The 19,631-nt window shown below is 40.0% G+C and overlaps 1 protein-coding gene across 2 annotated transcripts in view; it reads right to left on the reverse strand.

Moving 5' to 3' along the window:
• APH1B (aph-1B gamma-secretase subunit) overlaps positions 1 to 18,766 on the reverse strand; it is a 30,254-nt gene extending 11,488 nt beyond the window's left edge. The window contains exons 1-5 of one of the 2 annotated variants that reach the window (XM_022579714.2): positions 18,597 to 18,759; positions 17,050 to 17,220; positions 11,955 to 12,025; positions 11,011 to 11,133; positions 5,356 to 5,483 (exon numbers count right to left, since the gene is read on the reverse strand). In XM_022579714.2, coding sequence (XP_022435422.2) covers positions 5,356 to 5,483; positions 11,011 to 11,133; positions 11,955 to 12,025; positions 17,050 to 17,220; positions 18,597 to 18,709 — 606 coding nt within the window. In that variant the 5' untranslated portion in view covers positions 18,710 to 18,759. Of the gene's footprint in view, positions 1 to 5,355; positions 5,484 to 11,010; positions 11,134 to 11,954; positions 12,026 to 17,049; positions 17,221 to 18,596 lie in introns of both variants that reach the window. The other variant, XM_022579716.2, reaches the window with a different exon arrangement.
• Positions 18,767 to 19,631: the final 865 nt, after the last annotated feature.

The following is a 19,631-nucleotide window of genomic DNA, read 5'->3' on the forward strand; positions in this document are numbered from 1 at the left end:
ACCCAACATAGAAGCACCTCAATACATAAGGCAACTGCTAACAGCTATAAAAGAGGAAATCGACAGTAACACAATAATAGTGGGGGACTTTAACACCTCACTTACACCAATGGACAGACCATCCACAACGAAAATAAATAAACAGAGGCTTTAAATGACACAATAGACCAGATAGATTTAATTGATATTTATAGGACATTCCATCCAAAAACAGCAGATTACACTTTCTCCTCAAGTGCACACAGAACATTCTCCAGGATAGATCACATCTTGGGTCACAAATCAAGGCTCAGTAAATTTAAGAAAATTGAAATCATATCAAGCATCTTTTCTGATCATAATGCTATGAGATTAGAAATCAATTACGGGGAAAAAACGTAAAATACACAAACACATGGTGGCTAAACCATACGTTACTAAATAACCAAGAGATCACTGAAGAAAGCAAAGAGGAAATCAAAAAATACCTAGAGACAAATGACAATGAAAACACAACGATCCAAAACCTATGGGATGCAGCATAAGCAGTTCTAAGAGGGAAGTTTACAGCTACATAAGCCTACCTCAAGAAACAAGAAAAATCTCAAACAATCTAACCTTACACCTAAAGGAACTAGAGAAAGAAGAACAAACAAAACCCCAAGTTAGCAAAAGGAAAGAAATCATAAAGATCAGAGCAGAAATACATGAAATAGAAACAAAAAATAGCAAAGATCAATAAAACTAAAAGCTGGTTCTTTGAGAAGATAAACAAAATTGATAAACCATTAAACAGACTCATCAAGAGGGAGAGGATTCAAATCAATAAAATTAGAAATGAAAAAGGAGACATTACAACAGACACCACAGAAATACAAAGAATCCTAAGAGACTACTACAAGCAACTCTATGCCAATAAAATAGACAACCTGGAAGAAATGGACAAATTCTTAGAAAGGTATAACCTTCCAAGACTGAACCAGGAAGAAATAGAATATATGAACAAACCAGTCACAAATAATGAAATTGAAACTGTGATTAAAAATCTTCCAACAGGGCTTCCCTGGTGGTGCAGTGGTTGAGAGTTCGCCTGCCGATGCAGGGGACACGGGTTCGTGCCCCGGTCTGGGAAGATCCCACATGCCGCGGAGCGGCTGGGCCCGTGAGCCATGGCCGCTGAGCCTGTGCGTCCGGAACCTGTGCTCCACAATGGGAGAGGCCACAACAGTGAGAGGCCTGCGTACTGCAAAAAACAAAAACAAAACCAAAAATCTTCCAACAAACAAAAGTCCAGGACCAGATGGCTTCACAGGTGAATTCTATCAAAGATTTAGAGAAGAGCTAACACCCATCCTTCTCAAGCTCTTCCAAAAAATTACGGAGGAAGGAATACTTCCAAACTCATTCTATGAGGCCACCATGACCCTGATACCAAAACCAGAGAAGGATACTACAAAAAAAGAAAATTACATACCAATATCACTGATGAATATAGATGCAAAAATCCTCAACAAAATACTAGCAAACAGGGCTTCCCTGGTGGCGCAGTGGTTGAGAGTCCGCCTGCCGATGCAGGGGATGCGGGTTCATGCCCCAGTCCAGGAAGATCCCACATACTGCAGAGCGGCTGGGCCCGTGAGCCATGGCTGCTAAGCCTGCGCATCCAGAGCCTGTGCTCCGCAATGGGAGAGGCCACAACAGTGAGAGGCCCGCGTACCGCAAAAAAAAAAAAAAAAAAAAAAAAAATACTAGCAAACAGAATCCAACATCACATTAAAAGGATCATACACCATGATCAAGTGGGATTTATCCCAGGGATGCAAGAATTCTTCAATATACGCAAATCAATCAATATGATACACCATATTAACAAATTGAAGAATAAAAACCATATGACCATCTCAATAGATGCAGAAAAAGCTTTTGACAAAATTCAACACCCATTTATGATAAAAACTCTCCAGAAAGTGGGCAGAGAGAACCTACCTCAACATAATAAAGGCCATATACAAGAAACCCACAGCAAACATCATTCTCAATGATGAAAAACTGAAAGCATTTCCTCTAAGGTCAGGAGCAAGACAAGGATGTCCACTCTCACCAAAATTATTCAACACAGTTTTGGAAGTCCTAGCCACGGCAAACAGAGAAGAAAAAGAAATAAAATGAATACAAATTGGAAAAGAAGAAGTAAAACTGTCACTGTTTGCAGATGACATGATACTATACATAGAGAATCCTAAAGATGCCACCAGAAAACTACTAGAGCTAATCAATAAATTTGGTAAAGTTGCAGGATACAAAATTAATGCACAGAAATCTCTTGCACTCCTATACACTAATGATGAAAAATCTGAAAAAGAAATTAAGGAAACACTCCCACTTACCACTGCAACAAAAAGAATAAAATACCCAGGAATAAACCTACCTAGGGAAACAAAAGACCTGTATGCAGAAAACTACAAGACACTGATGAAAGAAATTAAAGATGATACCAACAGATGGAGAGATATACCATATTCTTGGATTGGAAGAATCAATACTGTGAAAATGACTATACTACCCAAAGCAATCTACAGATTCCATGCAATCCCTATCAAATTACCAATGGCATTTTTTATGGAACTAGAACAAAAAAATCATAAAATTTGTATGGAGACACAAAAGACCCCGAACAGCCAAAGCAGTCTTGAGGGAAAAAACGGAGCTGGAGGAATCAGACTCCCTGACTTCAGACTATACTACAAAGCTACAGTAATCAAGGCAATATGGTACTGGCACAAAAACAGAAACACAGATCAATGGAACAAGATAGAAAGCCCAGAGATAAACCCACGTACCTATGGTCCACTAATCTATGACAAAGGAGGCAAGGATACACAATGGAGAAAAGACAGTCTCTTCAATAAGCGGTGCTGGAAAAACTGGACAGCTACACATAAAAGAATGAAACTAGAACACTCCCTAACACCATACACAAAAATAAACTCAAAATGGATTAGAGACCTAAATGTAAGACCAGACACTATAAAACCCTTAGAGGAAAACATAGGAAGAACACTCTTTGACATAAATCACAGCAAGGTCTTTTTTGATCCACCTCCTGGAGTAATGGAAATAAAAAGAAAAATAAACAAATGGGACCTAATGAAACTTCAAAGCTTTTGCACAGCAAAGGAAACCATAAGCAGGACGAAAAGACAATGCTCAAAATGGGAGAAAATATTTGCAAACGAATCAACAAAGGATTAATCTCCAAAATATATAAACAGCTCATGCAGCTCAATATTAAAAAAACAAACAACCCAATCCAAAAATGGGCAGAAGACCTAAATAGACATTTCTCCAAAGAAGACATACAGATGGACAAGAAGCACATGAAAAGCTGCTCAACATTACTAATTATTAGAGAAATGCAAGTCAAAACTACAATGAGGTACCACCTCACACCAGTTAGAATGGGCGTCATCAGAAAATCTATAAATAACAAATGCTGGAGAGGGTGTGGAGAAAAGGGAACCCTTTTGCACTGTTGGTGGGAATGTAAATTGATACAGCCACTATGGAGAACAGTATGGAGGTTCCTGAGAAAACTAAAAATAGGGCTTCCCTGGTGGTGCAGTGGTTGAGAGTCCGCCTGCCGATGCAGGGGACATGGGTTCGTGCCCCGGTCCGGGAGGATCCCACATGCCACGGAGCAGCTGGGCCTGTGAGCCATGGCCGCTGAGCCTGAGCATCCGGAGCCTGTGCTCTGCAATGGGAGAGGCCACAACAGTGAAAGGCCCGTGTACCACAAAAAAAAAAAAAAAAAAAAAAATACTAAAAATAGAATTACCTTATGATCCAGCAATCTCACTACTGGACATATACCCTGAGAAAACCATAATTCAAAAAGACACATGCACCCCAATGTTCACTGCAGCACTATTTACAATAGCCAGGTCATGGAAGCAACCTAAATGCCCATCGACAGACGAATGGATAAAGAAGATGTGGTACATATATACAATGGAATATTAGCCGCAAAACGGAACGAAATTGGGTCATTTGTTGAGACGTGGATGGAACTAGAGACTGTCATACAGAGTGAAGTAAGTCAGAAAGAGAACAACAAATATAGTATATTAACACATATACGTAGAACCTAGAAAAATGGTACAGATGAACCAGTCTGCAGGGCAGAAATTGAGACACATGTAGAGAACAAACGTATGCACACCAAGGGGGGAAAGCAGCGGCGGGTGGGGGTGGTGGTGATGAACTGGGAGATTGGAGTTCACATGTACACACTGATGTGTATAAAATGGATGACTTATAAGAACCTGCTGTATAAAAAATATATAAAACAAAATTTAAAAATTAAAAAAAAAAAGATTTGACTTTACATAGCTGCCATCATATTAAGGGTAACTTTAGTATCCTGTATGACTGAAAGGTTTTAGGTAAGAAAGGCAATGAGATTGTTTTTTAGATGGAACAGAGAACAAGAAGCCCAGTATAAGAAAACCTGATATGAACTCTAAATGGATGGAGAGGAGAGAAACATGAGGCAGGACACCATCAGAAGGAAGCTTTTCAATACTGTAGGTAAGAAATGATAAACGTCTGGACAAAGTAGTGGCTGGGATAATTCTGATGTAAGTATATGAAACGTTACAATTAAACTAAGACCAAAGCATTAAACAGTGCTTAAACAATACATCTAGTCAAGTATTCTTTTTAAATTACTTTTGAACACTGGCATTATAATGTCAGTGAGGAGAGAGTAAGATGGGCACTCTTGACATTCATCAGAATGCGTAAAAATAGTACAACCCTTGTACAGAGTATTTTAGCAATTTGCATCAAGGGCTTTAAAAATATTCACATCATTTGACTTCAAAAATCAATTCCTTGGAATGTAAACAATGAATTGAAAAAGTTTCACATACAAAGTTGTTCCAGACAGCATTATAATAACCAAAAGTAGAAAAACAAGTTATCAATCAGTTAAGCAAACTGTAACTTTATGTAATGATCTAAAGCCACTAAAACTTAAATATTAAAAGGATTTATAATAACATGGAAATTTTTTAAGATGTGTTACATAACATAAGCATAATGCAAGCCTATTTCAGTTTGACTCTACCCATTAAAAGAAAGACACATACCAAAAAAAGACACCAAAAAACTTTTATGAGATCAACCAACAAACTGTTATCTTTCTATGGTAAGAAAGATGATTTACCTATCATTCATTCATTCATTCTTTTAACTGACTTTTCTGAATTTCCTCATTTTCCTATGAGCATGTATTTCATTCAAAGTGGAATCTACCACTTTAGATATGCAGACTTGAGCTCCAAAAACCAGTTTGAGCACGGTAGCAATACTCACCAGGGCTGACACCAGTAGATGGGTCAGAAGAACTACAAGCAGGGTGTACCACTTTTTCTTCTCACAGCCATCAAAAAACACAATGCCCCAGAACATGTGCAGCAATATGATCACCAGCGTCATGAAAGCTGAAAGACAGGCAACCATTAGTGCCCAGTCACAGGTCAACAAACCCCAAAGCCCACTAAACACCTAGTCCTGGGACAACGCTCTTGGGGTACACCGCACTACTGTGAGGGTTCAACCCTGTCTGACAGAAGTGGGACCCTGACACATATTTGCTTGAATAGTAACTCTGAGAGCAACATTCCTGAACCAGGGGGCCAACTCTGAAACAGCTTCTCATCTAGAACGTGAATTTGTGAAACAAAAAGTCAACTTGGATCTGGCTTTCAAGGAGTTTCTCTTAGGAATGCAATAAGACTACTGTGATATCTAATCAACTTTTCTCCAAATTAGCCTTCTGCACTAATTGCGAAACTCCCACCCTCCCCCGACACCGCGCCACACGGCATGTAGGATCTTAGTTGCCTGACCAGGGATCAAACCAGCACACCCCCAACCCCACATTGGAAACTTGAAGTCTTAACCATTGGACTGCTAGGGAGGTCCCTGAGAAACTTTTCTCAATTAAAAGAAGTGTCTTCGGGCTTCCCCGGTGGCACAGTGGTTGAGAATCTGCCTGCCAATGCAGGGGACAGGGGTTCGAGCCCTGGTCTGGGAAGATCCCACATGCCGTGCAACAACTGGGCCCGTGAGCCACAATTACTGAGTCTGCGCGTCTGGAGCCTGTGCTCCGCAACAAGAGAGGCCGCGATAGTGAGAGGCCCGCGCACCGCGATTTAGAGTGGCCCCCGCTTGCCACAACTAGAGAAAGCCCTCGCACAGAAACGAAGACCCAACACAGCCATAAATATATAAATTAATTAATTAAAAAAAAAAAGGAGTGTCTTCAATTTAAACAAGTCTTCTCATTAAAGTGAAATTTCTCCTTGGATTTTTTTTTAAGGACAATGGAAGATAAAAATATAAGAAATTGCAGTAATTATCCAAGATTCTCTTTTTTTAACATCTTTATTGGAGTATAATTGCTTTACAATTGTGTGTTAGTTTCTGCTTTGTAACAAAGTGAATCAGGTATACATATACATATGTCCCCATATCTCCTCCCTCTTGCGTCTCCCTCCCACCCTCCCTATCCCACCCCTCTAGGTGGTCACAAAGCACCGAGCTGATCTCCCTGTGCTATGTGGCTGCTTCCCACTAGCTATCTATTCTACATTTGGTAATGTATATATGTCCATGACACTCTCTCACTTCATCCCAGCTTACCCTTCCCCCTCCCCGTGTCCTCAAGTCCATTCTTTACGTCTGCGTCTTTATTCCTGTCCTGCCCCTAGGTTCTTCAGAACCATTTTTTTTTAACTCACTATGCATAATTCAATTTCGTTTCTTTTTTTAAATTAATTAATTTTACTTTTGGCTGTGTTGGGTCTTCGTTTCTGTGCTAGGGCTTTCTCTAATTGCGGCAAGCGGGGGCCACTCTTCATCGCGGTGCGTGGGCGTCTCACTATCGCGGCCTCTCTTGTTGCGGAGCACAGGCTCCAGATGCACAGGCTCAGTAATTGTGGCTCACGGGCCTAGTTGCTCCGCAGCATGTGGGATCTTCCCAAACCAGGGCTCAAACCCGTGTCCCCTGCATTGGCAGGCAGACTTTCAACCACTGCACCACCAGGGAAACCCCCTCGATTTCGTTTCTTTTTATGGCTGAGTAATATTCCATTGTATGTATGTGCCACATCTTCTTTAGCCATTCATCTGCTGATGGACATTTAGGTGGCTTCCATGTCCTGGCTATTGTAAATAGAGCTGCAGTGAACACTGTGGTATATGGTTCTTTTTGAATTCTGGTTTTCTCAGGGTATACGCCCAGCAGTGGGACTGCTGGGTCATGCAGTAGTTCTATTTTTAGTTTTTTAAGGAACCTCCATACTGTTCTCCATAGTGGCTGTATCAATTTACGTTCCCACCAACAGTGCAGGAGGGTTCCCTTTTCTCCACACCCTCTCCAGCATTTTTTGTTTGTAGATTTTTTTTTTTTTTTTTGCATTAAGCAGGCCTCTCACTGTTGTGGCCTCTCCCGTTGCAGAGCACAGGCTCCGGACGCGCAGGCTCAGCGGCCATGGCTCACGGGCCCAGCCGCTCTGCAGTATGTGGGATCTTCCTGGACTGGGGCATGACCCGCGTCCCCTAAATTGGCAGGCGGACTCTCAACCACTGCACAACCAGGGAAGCCCTGTTTGTAGATTTTTTGATGATGGCCATTGTGACTGGTGTGAGGTGATACCTCATTGTAGTTTTGATTTGCATTTCTCTAATGATTAGTGATGTTGAGCATCCTTTCATGTGTTTGTTGGCAATCTGTATATCTTCTTTGAAGGAATGTCTGTTTAGGTCTTCTGCCCATTTTTTATCCAAGATTCTTAAGCAACTGAAACTGAACTTGATCGGCACACACAGGTTTTTCTATGGAATACTGCATGTGTGCATGCATGGTCAATTAATTCCAAATGTGGTAAGTACTACAAAGGAGAAGTACAATACCACCTGAGGGGGTTACAGCTTTTTTGTGCACTCATGGCTCTTCCTCATCATAGTATTTATCACACTTTGTTGTAATCAGCTGTTTGTCTTTATTCCCTGCTATGAGTGGAACATATAAACATTAACTGGGCTGTTAAATATAAATACTTAATTATTTGTGGAATGAGTGATTAAATGATCAAATGGACTTACCCAAAATACTAAATTAATGAGCCAGGGTAAGACTTGAAATTAAGACTCCAATTCCTATACCTTGCCTGTATACAGAATAACCAAGATACGGTAATGATTCTAATAAAAGTTAATGCTAGCCTACTACACAACTACAAACAAAAAGAATTAACTTATGATACATTTAGTTTGTAAACTATGCTGACTTGTCACATGAAAACCTATGTACATACAGGTATCATATATTGTACATCTTGTACTAACATAGACATACTAATTATACCCCATATTCCTGATTATTACTTAGGCATTTATAATGGAGTATGTTAAACTATTTAACTGAAAAATTAAAAAGGAGCTCATGCCTAAATACATGGTAACAGCAGCAGTTACAAATAATATATGCAATAAACGCAAATACATGCAAATTTGGGGTTATTATTTTTAAATGCAATAAGTAGTTTCTTAAATGTTTAATTCAAAGGTTATGCTCCAAAGAATGATGTTATAACAAATGAACTCTAGCACATGATAAAGTAACAGCTATTCTTGACTCTATAGGTATACATCCACAGCATGGTCAGCCTGCCGTCCTAACTCAGCTAAAGATATTAAAACACTTTATTTTCTTTGAATTTATAGAAATCACAAATACAATCCCCAAATTGCCAGCACAGTTTTTACTTTCTTCCAAAAGAATCATTTTAAGCCAATCTTATGAAAACAGCCTAGTTCACAAAAGGGAATTAGCGCCATCTAGTGACAGAATCTGGTAGAAAAATAAGTTCCATCAGGAAACTGCTACTTGAGAGCCAAAAAAAAAAAAATGCTTATGTAGCAGTCTAATAGACTGATTTAAGAAAATATAGAAAACTGCAGCAATAACACCCCCTCCTGGGTATGTTTTATTAACTTATATTGGATGCTAACAGATTTTAGCATTAATACTACAGTTGTTCTAAAAATGTAATACTCATTATTATGTTAATTTTTTAAGACTGTCAGAAATATTCTAATTATGGAATGTTTAAAAGGAAGATAATTTGCTATGTTGGGGGCGCAACTAAATAAGTAGGACCCATTCCATTGACATACTTTCCTGTCCTCTAACTTGCCGCCGGACGTGAAGGGCCCTGAGTAACTTGTAGGCCTTGAAAAGCCCTTATACATTTTTGTACAGGGACGAGTCATTTGGGGGGCTGTATACAGGATGGATTCCCATGGAAAACGTGTTGAGGAAAGACTAACCGGGTGGGAGTTAATGGTAGTAATCTAGACAGGAGAGACCAAGGTCTGAACTGAAATGATGAACAAGGGTCCACTGGGTTTGGGGACCACTATAACGTGCAACATGTCTCTCAATTCTTTACTGTAGCAATTTGCCTTTTTAATTTGGTCATACCTCCTTATATCTTTTCTATTATTATGTTAAACTGCACTGAAACGCTTAATCACTTTTTTGGTCTTATTCCCTCTACAAGATGATAAGCTCCTTGAAGACAGAAATTACTTTAGTAAAGATGATAAATTTTTTTTGAAAGGATTCTATTTATTCTTAATAAGATGATAAATTAATGATTTAATTAAAAGAATCTGTGCATAGGGTCACTTACTTTAACGATACAACTTGTGAAGACAAAAAAATACAGTGGGGTTTTTAAAAACTATTTTTTAGAAGATTCTTCTTGTGTAATTTAGGAGAGAGCTTATATTAATTATGTATATTACCAACTCTCAAATGTGTGACCACTGCATCATGGGGACAATTTTCATCTGGTGGATGAAAAGTGGTTTGAAATGGGTTGGTCCTTTTACCTGCATCTTTGGATAAAGGTCAACTCATCTATTATTTTTTTCCTCTCAATTTCTTTTTTTTAAAGAATATAGTACAATTTATTTTTAAATGTTCAAAAGCAAGAAATCTAAATTTTTTTTTTTTTCAGATACACACATGAAGGTAAAACTTACAGGTTTTACCTTCAAAGTAAAACATCAATACATGTTAAAAACCTAACTTTCAGACCTGGCTAACCCAGGGACTTAATAACACAAAATCAGGGCAACAGTTACCTGTAGGGGAGGAGTGAGAAGAAACAAGGGACTCTAAGTTCCTGCTGGTGTCCCAGTTCTTAAGGAACAGGGAATATGGATTGTTACAGTTAAAATTAAATATATATATATGTGTTTAAATATATGTTTTTAGATATATGACATTACCTCACATTAACATTTTTTTTTTTTTTGCAGTACGCGGGCCTCTCACTGTTGTGGCCTCTCCCATTGCGGAGCACAGGCTCCGGACACACAGGCTCAGAGGCCATGGCTCACGGGCCCAGGTGCTCCGCGGCATGTGGGATCTTCCCTGACCGGGGCACAAACCCGTGTCCCCTGCATCGGCAGGCGGACTCCCAACCACTGCACCACCAGGGAAGCCCATACCTCACATTAAATAAGAACTATTTTCTCTCCTCTCAATTTCAAGATTAAATTATACTTCCCACTCCAAAAAGCGGCCAAGATGACAAATGAACTAAAGATTAGGGCTACAGTGAAGAGAAATATAAACTAATAAAAACAAAAACAAAAAAAGCATATAGCCTATAAAAATTCACTTACAATATATCAGCTATACAGCAACATTGTTAGTATAGTAACAGAAAAATAAATTTTATGCAAGCTTAGTTACACTCTAAAATTCTACAATACTCTAACTGTAATTTTTATTTTCCTAGGTCCTTTCCATCACAGTGTCTAACAGTATCTTGCCTTTAGAAGATATAACATGAATTTCTATTCACTTCATTTCCTAAGCCAGGGAACTCCACTAAGCATGATCATTTAGATCATAAATCTGAACATTCACAGCTACCAGACACATACCTGAATTCAGGAAGAACTGGGGAGGGTCTCCATGAATGCCCACTGTGCCCGGTCCCAAGGAGTCAGACAGGGTATTTACAAAGGAAAATACTCCACTCATGATTCCAAAGCCCAAGCCAGAAACTAAAGAGGAAGGAAAACACTGTTAAACCTTACTCATGCTGTGATTTCTCTTCAAATCAAATTCCCAGGGACTAGGGAACACTATTTTGTTGAAGGAAAAACGGTGTGCATGCTGTTAGAGAAGCAGTAGAAAGCTGGCTCAGAAAAGGCAAGCGCTTGGCTAAATGATGAACCGAGAGAGAAGTGGGGAGGAAAGAGGAAAGGAAATGGTCAGTGAAATGTAGCAGAGAAATGAAAAAAGAAAGAAAGAGATCCAGAAAGGCTCCAAAGGGATAGGCGAGACAGAAGGATACGATACTGTAGCTCTGACTTTAATTCATGACAACAGAATCTGTAGAATTAAGTTTGATGGAACTGAGCTTGAGGGGTGACTGTATTGTAAAGAGGGATCCCTGGGTCAATCTGGGTGACTCAATTTAGGGACCCGGATCCAACCTTTAAACCATAATTCTGAAAGAAAAATACAAAGAGGTATAACTGTATTAATATGAAGAGTCCTCTCAGTGCAGACAAAGTCATGGAAACAACCCAAAGAAGGTAACAATAACATCACTTAGAAATTGTTAACTAGAGTGTATACATGTTAAAAAACCTAACTGTCAAATCTGGTTAGTATTTAATGGAGACACAGATAAGGGTCACCTGCAATCACTTTTCTTTACATAAGGGCCCTGGAAAGCTAGAAAAATAAACAATGTACACCAATAGGCCAATGCAGTAGTAAAATACTACCTGAAACCTACAAAGATTTAAAAGATAAAAATGGCTTTTATGTCAAGTCTGATCTTTTATCTTTATGAGGCTATGCAGTTCTAACTTACCATAAGCCAGCAATCCCATAGAGGGTGCTTTTTCACCTGGGTTTATACTCTTCAAACCCTCACTGGATTTTCTAAAATAAAACCACACAGATAATTTTTTTTAAGTAGTATATCAGAAAAACACATAAGATATTTTAAAATCCAGATACTTAATGAGGTTTTTGATCACATTACACTCTAAATCTAAAATCCATTTAAACGAACACAGCTAGTTTTCAATTAACTAAAGTCAACCAAAATTTCCAACCAACTTTTGCCTATATCTGACATTCACAAAGAGGAGGAAAAATAAGAAGAATATAAGTAAACAAGCCATCAGGGATTGAGTTTAATAATACAAAAAAAAGCAATACTTATGACTAAGCTTAGCAAGTATTTAATTCAACATCTTATGGCATCTACCACTCTGAATTTTTCCTCTTCCCAAAATACTGTATCTTCTATTCCACTTCTTTGGTGCTTTGTTGTATTTCTGCCTGGGTTAGACTTATTCTGCCACTCTCCCTTCTACCTTCCACTCCATAGAACGTTAAGTGGTACTCTCTCTTCAAAGTCTAGTTCATGCAACAATTGCTCAAAGAAGCCACCTTTATCAGTGATTGATAATTATTCATCCCATCTCTCCTTACTCTTAAACCCTACAACACTGACAGTGTGAACTCTCATATGGATACCTAATCAAATGGTCTTCTGATTCGAAAACATTAATTGTTTCATAACCTCAGTCAGGCCTCAGGGGAGAAGTAATCAGGGGAGAATAAAATGCTACCCTCAGAAAAGAAGATAAATGAATACCTGAATGAAACATTAGACTACTGCTCAATAAGAAATGATCTTCAGAGTGATCATATCCATGCTTCTGTCGTGGACAATTTGCAAACTGACCATGAGCCCCTGCACCCCACACAAATGCATGAGGACTGCGGCAGGCCGGCTCCACTCTTGTCACTATTGCTACCCCTTGTTGGCTAGAAAGTCTGCAACAACAATCCTGACACAAAGGATATTTAAATTATATTTAAAGTATATTTATTAAAGCAATAAAGGAACCAAACATTTTACAAGAACTTTTCAACAAGTGCTGAAACAAAAATGAGTTCAGTTAACTCTAAGAGTAGAAAATTAACCAGAACATGGAAATTATATTATGGGTATTGTGTTAATTAAATTTTAAGGTATGTATATTCACTACAGTGAGCCTATCTCATGACATAAATATAAATATTGACTACATTAAGGCAACACAGAATTCAACCAAAATAGTAATAAGCATAAAGAAGAAGGTCTCTGGGACTTCCCTGGTGGTCCAGTGGTTAAGACTCCACACTTCCAATGCAGGGGGCACAGATTCAATCCCTGGTAGGGGAACTAAGATCCCTGATGCGGCCAAAAAAAAAAAAAACAAGGTCTTTTTCTTTTCTAGACTCAAAAGAAACAATTTGCCATTCCAGTGCTCTCCATTTGTAAGCATCATTTGGTAGCAGGGACATGAGCCAAAATTTAAGTGACTGTCATCTCCTTTCTCTGGAGCAGTAACCACCTGAAATGTGCCATTTTCCTAAATAAACTTACCTGTCACAGGAATGTGGTTAAAGGCTAATGAATGCTTAGAGACCTGTACAATAGCAATAACTTCCACCAACAAACAGATATAATGGTATAATAGAACCAATAAATTTTGGAGGATTTCTGTTTTATATAAATTGCTCAGCAATGAATAAAAGATTTTTGCTATTTAGTATAACAAAGTATTGCTATCACAAATATATTAAAGATATAAATTTAAGGTCTAGGGTCAACATTAGGAAGTGAAAAAGTACAAAACACCATCAGTTTCCGTGTTCCTGACGGATACGTCACACAACTGATGATGTAAGTGACGGTGATTTTTTGTATGTGTGTGTGACGGTGATTTTAATCTGACCATTTTACTGAAGTGGAAAATTCTTTGTTTGCGTTTATTATTGTTTCCAAGAACAAAAAACTCAATTTTTTAAATATAAACTTTGAAAAACAAATGATACATCATACCACCTTTCTTGTTTGTTCTGATTCACTTTATATGTGTGTGTAAGAGAGGGAAAGTACCAAGGAATATGCATATAAAGTAAAAACACCATTTTAGAAAATTTTTAAAATAGACTTATGCCTTTTAAGACATTATAGCAATGATTATCTTATTATTTTTCTATAAATTATTTTCTCAAATTACCAAATATTTATGGTATCAGCATTATAAGACAATTGAACTAAATTACAAAAGCTTTAATCCAAGCCAAAAATTCTTATGTATGTTTTAGGCAATGTGCAGGACCATAACTTGGATTTTTCTTTTTCCTTCTGAATAACGTAGAAAGGGCTATCACGTGTGGCCATATGTCAATTTCTCACAGTGCAATTCTTTGCTAGGCTGAAAGTGACAATTCATTCATTCAAGATGAAGTACTGGTCCTAAGACCTAAGCCATGAAATAAATTTACATTGGACTACAATGATAAATACTTTGATTCAATTCCATATATGTAAAAAGACTGGTGCAAGCTCTCCACATTTTAATCTTGGCACCAAATTCAGATAGCGAAAATTTGATTGAGGCAGTACTTTAAACTTAAAAGTTCAAAACCTACTTTGTCAGTGGAGATAGTTAAAATATTGATTAAACTGAAGTTCCTATATCTGAATGTAGTAAAGCCTAAGACAGCAACTTAAATGCATCTATATAAATGTTAGTCATTAATAAAGTATCATAATAATTCTCAAACTTGTTTTAACATGTAACTATATAACATCCAACGTTTCTAAAATGTGCTAGGAAAATACTGTACCATATTCCAAAGGTTTGTAGCAGATGCATTTTGTAAAGGCACCTGTTAATACAGGTTTGTCCTATTATTTGTTTGCAAATCTCCAAAGGTCCTTTCAGAGGAGCAAACATGGTTTCCCCAGAAGGCCAAAGAGGCTTCTGTGAATTTCCTGGCATGAGAGCCTGCAGACTGACAGCCATAATTCCTTCTGCATGTGGCCCTATGCCCTCACTGCCCTATTAAAAATGGCAACTCTGGGACTTCCCTGGCAGTCCAGTGGTTAAGACTCCAAGAGGCACAGGTTCGATCCCTGGTCGGGGAACTAAGATCCCACATGCCTCTCGGCGCAGCCCAAAAAAAAAACAGGCAACCCATGGGGAATTCCCAGGTGGTCCAGTGGTTAGTACTCCGTGTTTTCACTGCCGAAGGCGCAGGTTCAATCCCTGGTGGAGGAACTAAGATCCCACAAGACACACAGCCGTGGCCAAAAAAAAAAAAAAAAAAAGGCAACCCATGTTCAGCTTGTAGTCCTTTGGAACCTTAGGTTAGTGCCAATAAAGGGTTGCTTTTCAGGTGGAAACCGTGAAGAAACACAATAGTGAAGAACAGCAGATACCCATTTAGCCACTCCAGGTAAGTGAGGTTTTAGAACCTCAAGTCCTAAGGGGTTATTAAAGTCACGTCCTGATCTATGAAAAACTACTGAAATTAGTAAATGCAAAACCAACATGAGCCAGTGATGCTGGAGACAGGAAAATCCAGTCCAACCCAAGGCTGAGTTAAGAGAACAGTGCCCTGTCAAGGGTGGGAAGGACCCTGCTCTCTACACTGCTTCGACCACAGCAGGGTACTGTGCTGGGTTCCAGGCACAGGTAAATCCCAGGCACCAACAAAAAGGGGTGTCCACTCACATAAAAGAACAGAGATGGGAAAAGGTTTGGAAGCCACATCCATGTCTCCTGAGGGCCAGCTGAAGAAATGAGGAATGTTTAGCCTTGAAAGAGACAAGATGACAACCGTGTGACAGAGATTGCATTTGCCTGTGCAAGGCAGAGGTCAGAAAGAAGGAGATTTTTATTACCTTAATATATTCTACAGTTAAAATTAAATTTTGGAATAGTAGTAACTGCTGCATACCAGAAACATTCAACCACAGCTGAATGTCCATCTGTTAAGGGTATTGGATTCCCATGGAACCTGAAATGTTATGTTTTTTATTTGTTGTTCTTTAATATTTCCAGGAACTAATGGAAATTTCATTTTTAAACTTTTTCTCAGATATGACTTTTGCTTCTAAGCAACGGCTTCCTGGTTTTCTACTTGGGATTTAAATTGCTTTGTTATTAAATTTCAATATTTGTTATTAAAAGCAACAAGTAAAAATTACAGAAGGCCTGGCATATTGGCAAGAACAAATTATCAGAAGCCTATTATAAGAGATGTTATCGAGGTTCTGTCTTGGTTGCATCCATGAAATTCATAAAGTGCTTTAATTATCCCATTTGCAGAGATGAGAAGACATAGGACATTTATCACTCTACTAACTAAGCCTTACTACATAATCAAAGCCAACCTCATGACTACCTGAAAGAAAATATGGTTCCAAGTTCAAGCTGTGTTTCAAAACAGTGGTTTCATGTGAGATCCTCATGGATCCTACAGATGACATACTTTCTGGCCTAAAAAGGGAACTCATGCCCACGGCTTTTTTTTTTTCTTTTAATGTATTTTTCTATTCTGGACATGAACTCAAACGACATATCACAAAATGAACCCCTGTTCCTCCCTAATACAGTCAGAATAATGGCAGGCATAATCACCATAAGAATTATCTATTTTAGGTGATGTCAAAGAGAAGTGCGTATAAATTCTGATCTGTAACAGTTTTTGTTCTTCTTGTTTCAATGACTATTTCTCTAGCTTATTTTTCTCTATGGCACTTACTATCTTTTAATATACAATGTCTTTTCTTGTTTATTCATTTGTTGTCTATCTCTTCCCACTATAATATTACCACCATGAGACTGTTTTTAATCATGATGTATCCCCAGTACCTAGGGTATGCACGGCATTGAGCAAATTCTCAAGACATATTTTTTGAACGAGTGAAGGAAGGAATGAATGTCCACAAGTTAAAATACTCAATATTTTCAGGCTGGAAATGTACAATCCCTTGGCTTGGAACTATGCAGGAAGACATGGACCTTCAAATACAATAATACATTAATGTTTCAAACTACTAAATCATAATTCAAATAAAACTGGGAAAAAAGGTAAAGCGTTTAACTTACTTTAAAAGTTTATAATATGCAAACCGGAACATTTCTTGGATAAGGACTGAGATTAACACTCCAAAGATCAGCAGATCTCTCTGTCTTGGTTCATCTTTGTTATCAGTAAGGGTTGCTGCCATGAACCAAATGAAGGAAGAAAGCAGCAGAGACACCAGCCAGAAGAAAGCTCTGAAAATTGGGGGGGGGGGGGAGTTACAAGTGAACAGGACTAATAATGATTTAAAAGCAGAAAAAACCCTGCTTGAGAAGGAAGAGATTTCCTGACAAAAAAAAGTGTTCATGAAGTGATGCTCTTAACCAACTGGTCCTAATCAATGGTGCAGTTTCCCTGGTGAAATAAACATGCAGGCTAAGAGGAATTTGAGATTTTTCTCAAAAATCACTTTTTTCAGTGACCCTGCTATTTGTAAGTACATCTGCAGACTAATAGCCAAGGACTGTCTGTCTGGAAACTTGGTTATTTGCTAAGCTTCCTAATTAAAGCTTTGCCCATTGATGTGCAAATGTCTTTTCCAGGAAAATGTCTACATCTCTATTAACAGAGCGATTGGTTTAAAATCCAGAGGTTGAAAGCCTGTGCTCTAATCTACATCAGTCTTCCAGGCCTGGTTTTTACAACATTCCTGTGGATTTTAATGATTATAACAAGCTTTACAGACCTCTTGCCCAAATCTCTATTGTTTTTTAAATGACACGTGTGATGCAGCATCTTCAATACAGTTGTGAGAGGTGAGGAAGCTCAGAAAAGGTGGGATTCACTGGTCTCGCCTGGCTGTTTCTCCTGGTGCCAAGTGAGATTCAGTGGCGGAGAAGGTCGTAGGGGAGCTCCAGTAAGAGCTGCCAGACAGGTGAAAACTGGGATTATGATCACATTCGCCACCAGAGTTCGGTATTGATCAAGCTCCTGCAAGGAGACGTACTACAGGTGCTGCGAAGTTTTCACAGGTTTCTACCCTTTGGCCGCACACCTGAATCACCTGGGACGCTTTTAAAAAGTCCGAATTCCACCCCCTAGACATTCCTATTCAGTTGATTCAGGGAGGGGTAAGTGTTGGGCATCGGTATGTTTTAAAGCACCTGATCCCCAGGTGCTTAAGGGCTCTTAACTCGTTTGGGATTACAGATGCCTGTCAGAATCTGAGGGAAACTAGGGACCTCCCCCTCCAAAAAAATAAAAGGTGGATATTTGAAGTTATCCACAATTTTTTAAATACAGTTTTAATGTATGACTCACTGACGCCCATCCACGGACCCTAGGCAAAAACTCGGGAGCCAAGCGACAGGGTTTTCTGAGACCCACGATGTGATCTCCTTCCCCAGAGCTCGCACTCTGGGGTCGCGGGGCTCTTGTTCTTTTCTCGCCGACCCTCGGAGGAGGGCGAGGAGTCCCAGGGGAGTCGGGTCTCCGCTCTACCGCCTCCTAACCCTTCTCCGCTCCAAAGCCCAACGAGGACGAGCCGTTTGGTGGGGACGCCAGGTACCGCCGGTACCCCCGGCGGGGGAGGGGAGCCCCAGGTCCGGGTTTCCCGGCACAACCGCCTTACCCGATGATGAGGAAGATGATGCGCAACGGCTCGGTGGCGATGGTGAAGATGTAGAGGGCGAGCGCAGGCCCGAAGGCAACGAAGGCGCAGCCGAAGAACACGGCCGCCGTCATGGCGACCGCAGAAGCCGGCGCGGGGGCGTAGCGCGGACGCGTAGCGCGGACGCGTAGCGCGGACGCGTAGCGCGGACGCAGGGGCGCAGATCGACCACGGAAAAGAGCGCGTGGCGAGGGCGGGGCAGGCCTAGGGGCTGGAGGCGGGGCGCGGCGGAGGAGGCGGGGGAAGGGCGGGGCGCGGTGCGGAGGAGGAGGCGGGGGCGGGAGGAGGCAGGGGCGGGAGGAGGCGGGGGCGGGGCTTACCTCCGGGCTTTCAGCCCGGGAGACTTAGCAGCTTCTGATGGAGAGGCGGCCGTAGCTGAAGACTTTAGGGTAGGAGCTTTGGCGCCGCCCCCCGCCACCACCACTGGTACGCATACATCAGGCCAAGACACCGCCCACGAGGTGGCTAAGAGAAGGGGAGGTTCCCAACCCGCTTTGGAGCCAGAACTGGGGAAGAGTCCAGATCGGCTAACGAAAAACTCCGCGCAGGACATAGGCAGGATTCCATTTCTAAACAAAGGAGCCTTTTTTTGAAGCACATTATGCCATTTGTATAGTTGCGGAAACTTCGTGAAACTATGTACAAAACCCTAGCCGGGAGAGCAGTGACCCAGGCGATAACTCACAGTAGAAGCTGTCCACCTCGGGGTTGTTTTGGCGAGCTGGTTTTATTTGTACCCCACTCCCGCCAAGTCTTAAAAAAGTTGTTTTTGAAGGCATTCTTTGGTCACCCTGTAATAACAGTCACATCTCCCTGCTCAGTTTTTACTTGCTCATTTGTCTCCCCCATTAAAATGTAAACTTCTGGAGGGCAGCGTCTTTGTTTTGTTCTTTGTTGTTTTTGCAGCAGCAAGAAGGTGCTGAACTAAATATCTGTTCAATGAATGAAATAATTTTAAAAGTGGAACTTACAAACACTTGCTATTTTACATTAAAC

Source organism: Delphinapterus leucas, chromosome 2 (assembly GCF_059928025.1).
Source record: "Delphinapterus leucas isolate spDelLeu-1000000601 "Yukka" chromosome 2, BTC_Dleu_Yukka2, whole genome shotgun sequence".
Lineage (NCBI taxonomy): Eukaryota > Metazoa > Chordata > Mammalia > Artiodactyla > Monodontidae > Delphinapterus > Delphinapterus leucas.